This window comes from Petromyzon marinus, chromosome 21 (genome assembly GCF_048934315.1).
Source record: "Petromyzon marinus isolate PM22_M1 ecotype Great Lakes invasive population chromosome 21, UKy_Petmar_22M1.pri1.0, whole genome shotgun sequence".
Classification (NCBI taxonomy): domain Eukaryota; kingdom Metazoa; phylum Chordata; class Hyperoartia; order Petromyzontiformes; family Petromyzontidae; genus Petromyzon; species Petromyzon marinus.
In genome coordinates this window covers 2,573,480-2,578,411 of record NC_133687.1, presented here as the reverse complement: position 1 = coordinate 2,578,411, position 4,932 = coordinate 2,573,480, and the positions used below count along the sequence as shown (strand labels likewise).

At 46.8% G+C, this 4,932-nt stretch overlaps 1 protein-coding gene across 1 annotated transcript; it reads left to right on the top strand.

Moving 5' to 3' along the window:
- Nucleotides 1-209: 209 nt before the first annotated feature.
- Nucleotides 210-1,271, top strand: LOC116944532 (trace amine-associated receptor 365-like). Its single transcript, XM_032958187.2, has one exon. It carries the CDS (start codon nt 210-212, stop codon nt 1,269-1,271), a length of 1,062 nt encoding a protein of 353 aa, XP_032814078.1.
- Nucleotides 1,272-4,932: the final 3,661 nt, after the last annotated feature.

Here is a 4,932-nt window from a genome sequence, read left to right as displayed (position 1 = left end):
TCTCATCGTATTTCTGAAATGGAAAAGTAACCACTTAAATGCATAATTGTATTTGTTGCTCGACATAAACATCAGCCAACGGAACTGCATTTCACTATTTATCTGTTGAAATATTTTTTCTTAAACCACCGCTTGTCATTTTGATTGGTTCTTGACTCGAATATTGCATCTGACACACATACATACACACACAGACACACGGCTTCACCATGGAAAATCGCACGGTGGGTCCTTACGACCACTGCATCAACTCCTTCTACCACCTCAACTGCAGTACACCCACGCTCTCTGTGCCAGAGCGCACCGCGGCGCTCAGTGCCATCACCACTCTCATCCTCGCCACCATCCTGGGCAACCTCCTCATCATCACGTCCATCGCCTACTTCAGGCAGCTGCAGACTCGCACCAACATTATGGCGCTATCTCTGGCCGTGGCCGACCTCCTGGTTGGTCTCACGGTGATGCCCTACAGCATGATGAAGGCCGTGTACAAGTGCTGGTTCTACGGGCAATTCTTTTGCAATCTGCAGTTCTTCCTGGACTATACGCTTACGAACTCCTCCATCATACACCTGGGTTGCATCGCCTACGACCGCTACGTGGCCATCTGCGACCCGCTCCGCTACCCGCAGAGGGTGACCAATCACACCGTGGTGATGATGCTGCTGATTTCGTGGTTCGGTCCTGCGCTCTTCTCCTCTCCCATCCTCGTGAACTTCAACCTCGAGTGGTCACGTGGCATCATCGAGATAATCTCGTGCCCGAACGAGTGCCTGTTCTTCGTGAGCACGTGGCTGGTCAGCCTAGTGGGCGTCTGTCCGTACGTGCTCTCTCTACTCACAATGTCATACGTTTACGCGAGAATTTACGTCGTGGCGCGCAGGCAAGGCCATCAGATCAGCTCGGTGAGTCTACAGGTCCATGCTCAACAGCAGCAGCAACAACAGCAGGTGGAACACACAAACTTTCGACAGAAGTCGACGGCGATGAAACGAGAGCACAGCGCAGCCAAGACACTCGGAAGCATCATCGGGTTCTACCTGCTGTCCTGGCTGCCCTTCTACATGGTGGTCTTATTCTTCCCCAATTTCCAAAACAGTTCGGCCGCGGTGCGAATCACCACGTGGATCGGCTACATCAGCTCGGCCATCAACCCTGTACTCTACGCATCTCTAAACCGTCCGTTTCGCAGCGCGTTTGTCGCCTTGATCAGCTGCAAGGTGCTTTCCTTCAGTAGGGCCAGGACAATGGACCTGTCTGGTGTGAAGTAGGTGATCGCGAGATATAATGTTTTTTTATGTTTATGGAATACATAAGTGTATGTGTGTGTATTCCTGTGCCCCTGTCTCTGGCAGTCATCTCGGTCGATCAACCCATAACAGTTGGGGCTAATCCATGATCTTCTCACCATAGCGAGCCTTCAACACTTCGTGTGGCCTTAAAGTGCATTTAGCCTGGCACAAGTGCTGTGGCGAATGGTAGTTGTTATTATTGCAGTGTCTCTGTCTGTATCTTTATCTGTTGTTTCAGTGTTAATCTGGCTAGATCTCGATTTAAAGCTTTCGTGACTGCAATGATTCATCTTCTTTGGTTCTTTCGGTAAAGTCACGTAGAATGAGAATAAAATAATAAATTGATAACATAAAATAACACAATAATATTTTATGTTATCAATTTATTATTTTATTCTCATTCTACGTGACTGGCTAGATCTATTTGTTTGTCGCTAAAATTCTCTCTACCTCGCTATGCCTTTGTGCCTGATTCTCCTCGAATTTCTCTGTCTTTGTGCCTCGCTGTCTTTCATTGCGCATACATCTCTCCGTATTTCTGTACCCAATTTAATGCATGCCTATTTATCTATGACTGTATCTCTATATCCCTTTGTCTGTCTCTATATCTATCTGTATCGGTATATCTTTTTTGGTGTCTTTCTACTTTCTTTCCACGTCTCCGTCTGTCGATCTGCGTTCATTTTCTTTAGTATCTCTCCCGATCCTGACCATGTTAGAACGTTATAGTAATCGAATTACTTGTATAAAACAAGAGAACTGGAAGACCAGCATGATTCTGTCTACATATTTTGCACGAATGCAGATAATTGTCCCTTTGTTACCTCGTAACCTTTAATAAAATGAAACTGTGCTGTGTTAATAATTATCAGTTGCCATGATCAGTCGCCTGCTGGGTGAAGGCCTCACCAATATGCCGTGCCACCTGTTGCGAACCTGTCCACTGAATGTGAGGTTTCAAACGTGTACCGATTCTCAATAAGAAAAAAATGTAAGAATTTTACTAGTAAAAATGTAAGATAGCTCGAAATGTCTATTCTAACAATTTTGAATCACAAATGTGTTCATGCAAATATGTTCAGATGTTTGGAAGAAAAATACGCATAAAAAGGTCTGTAAAATGATAAACACATGAGTGTACGTACGTTTACACCTTTAACCTAATAATTTGAGGTTAGCATACTTTATATAAGTTGTAACTAAATTAAATAAAAATATTAATACCTGGGTAAGGAATGCTGTATTAACAAAAAGTTGGTTCACTAATGCTTGCTTTCGACTGCTTCGTTATTTAAGTGTTTAATTCTGCCTTCTTGGGTGTTAAGCTGTTCCTTTGTTAAGTATCCTCTTATCAACAACCCGAATGATGATGGTGGACAACGATCATTATGATGCACAATCAGTTTATTCATGTTCAATCTGTAAAGATAAACACGCGTAAGGATAAAAATGGCAAAACACAATGATGCAGTATCCTCTTGACAAAGAGTCTTGAGATTCAGCAAGGCGTTCTGGAATATCATCATACATTATCATCATAAACATTATCTCGTATGGTTGTATGTACATTTATTAGACATTAAATGAGTGCATACTCTTTGGTTCTTTCGGTAAAGTCACGTAGGTAGAAATAAAACAAAATAAATCACGATGTTTCGAACGCAACACAAGCACCGGTCTTCAGGTGAAAATCGCTATAGCCGCGATGTCTTCTGCGAGCAGCATGATGTCTGCTGCCTTTTGAAGAGAAGCTGTTACCAGCAAGAGTTTACGTAAGTTTTTGAGAACAAAGGTAACTGGAGTAGTGTTACTGGGGTATTAAAGTGAAAAGGTAATAAATAGCGTGCCATGTTCAAGGAAATGAACTTTGATTAGCATGTTGGATTATAGTGCAAAGTTAATCAGCTTCCGTAGCACATACGAGCTCAGATCAGCATGTAGGATTAACAGATGTATTTTAATGAGAGAAGCATGTTAAAGTTAATGAGAAAAGCATGCAAAAGCAAATGAGCGAAGTTAATGAGAATGTCATGTTAAAGTCAATGAGAGATGAGCAAGTCGATGCATGTCCTTGTGTGACAAAAGCAGCCGTGTTAGCGATCATGAAGATGGCCGTGCTAACGCGTAAGGGTGCAGAGCATGCTCCTGCTGTGGAGCTCGCTTCTACGGAGCTCGCTGCTGCACAGCTTCGCTGCTGCGGAGCTGGCTGCAAGAAGAAGACTGGTCAGACCAGGTTACGGAGCTGGTCGCTGCGCTGGTTAATCACGTCCTTCCAATGGTTGCTCAGCCTAAACCCGTCTTCTCGCTTGAAGTTGTCTCTGTTTGTATATCTGTATAGCTTCATGTACAAATCTTTGAAGGTAACCCGAAGGTTTGAAGAGTACCTTGGTCTCGGAAAAAACAATATCGTGCGAGCCCACAGCATTTGTGTGGGCTACCGTCCCCCGCCACCACCGAATTGTCGGGGCCGTTGCCCCCCGACTCCCCCGTTACATTCATACCACTACCCCCCGGCTGTTCTTCGCCCCCTTGCGCCCCCGACTTTGCGGCTGCCCGCGTGGTCATGTTTCAATTGGTGGCTCGTACGCTTTGCGCTTACGGCGCGCTACGCAAGATCGGCGGCGTGCCGCGGTGAGCGTGCTCGCGAAGCAAGACTCCGTCCCGCACGGACACAGATGGGTATAGTGCGCCGACGCGTGAATCTGCTCCGGTTTGAAGGGCCATTTAAACCATCGCGTATCTACGCACACACCCGGCGCTTAGCTCGCTACCTCGCTATAGACAACCGCGCAGGTACGCGACTGCAAAACAGTCGCACAGGTACGCGAGCGCTACGTACTACCATAAACAGTCGCGTAGGCACGCGCACGCTAAGCACTCCGCCTCGTTTTAAACAACCGTGCAGGCACGCGAACACAAAGCACGCTCCATCCTCCTCTTCACCCTCACAGAGACCACACGACGCAGTTTATCCCCCTGCTAGCTATTTTATTTACCGTGAGTCACCCGTTAAACTACGCGTGATTGTGTGGGTCAGTGGATGCCAGCCTATTCCGCTTGGGATCCTAGACTGAATTTACTCTGCCTATCGCCCCGCTTTCTACCCTCGGTAAAATAGCCCAAGCTTACCTCTCTTCTACGTACAGTTATTCCTACCCTGATGCGCTGGAAGCTGTTGAAGGGCGATGCGGTGGGTCGTCTCCGTAGAGGGTTGAGCCTGGCTGCGCTGAAGCTCGTCACATGGACGACTCGACGGCTGACTCCAATGCTCCGTAGACCACTGCTCCCAGCCTCCGCATTTTATCCACCCTAAAGGCATTCCGTTGCTCTTGCGCTTGCCCACCCGTGCCCCTTTCATATTCGGGTCTATATACCACCTATAACAAACGGCATTCAGATGCGTCTGCACCTGTGCCATCATGTCCATTCAGAGGTCTGGCTATTCCTGTCCCTTTGTTATCTAGATCCCTAATCCTACCTATAACAAAGGCGTCTCACTGTTCCCACACTCCATGCCGTGTGTGTGTGATCTCATCCACGGTGGCTTTACAGCCCCTGCCGTGACTATGTAATTATAATATCAGGCCACGGCACCGCGGTGCTGGTCAGCCTCGGAGGTAGGTCGCCCAATTCCCCAGCT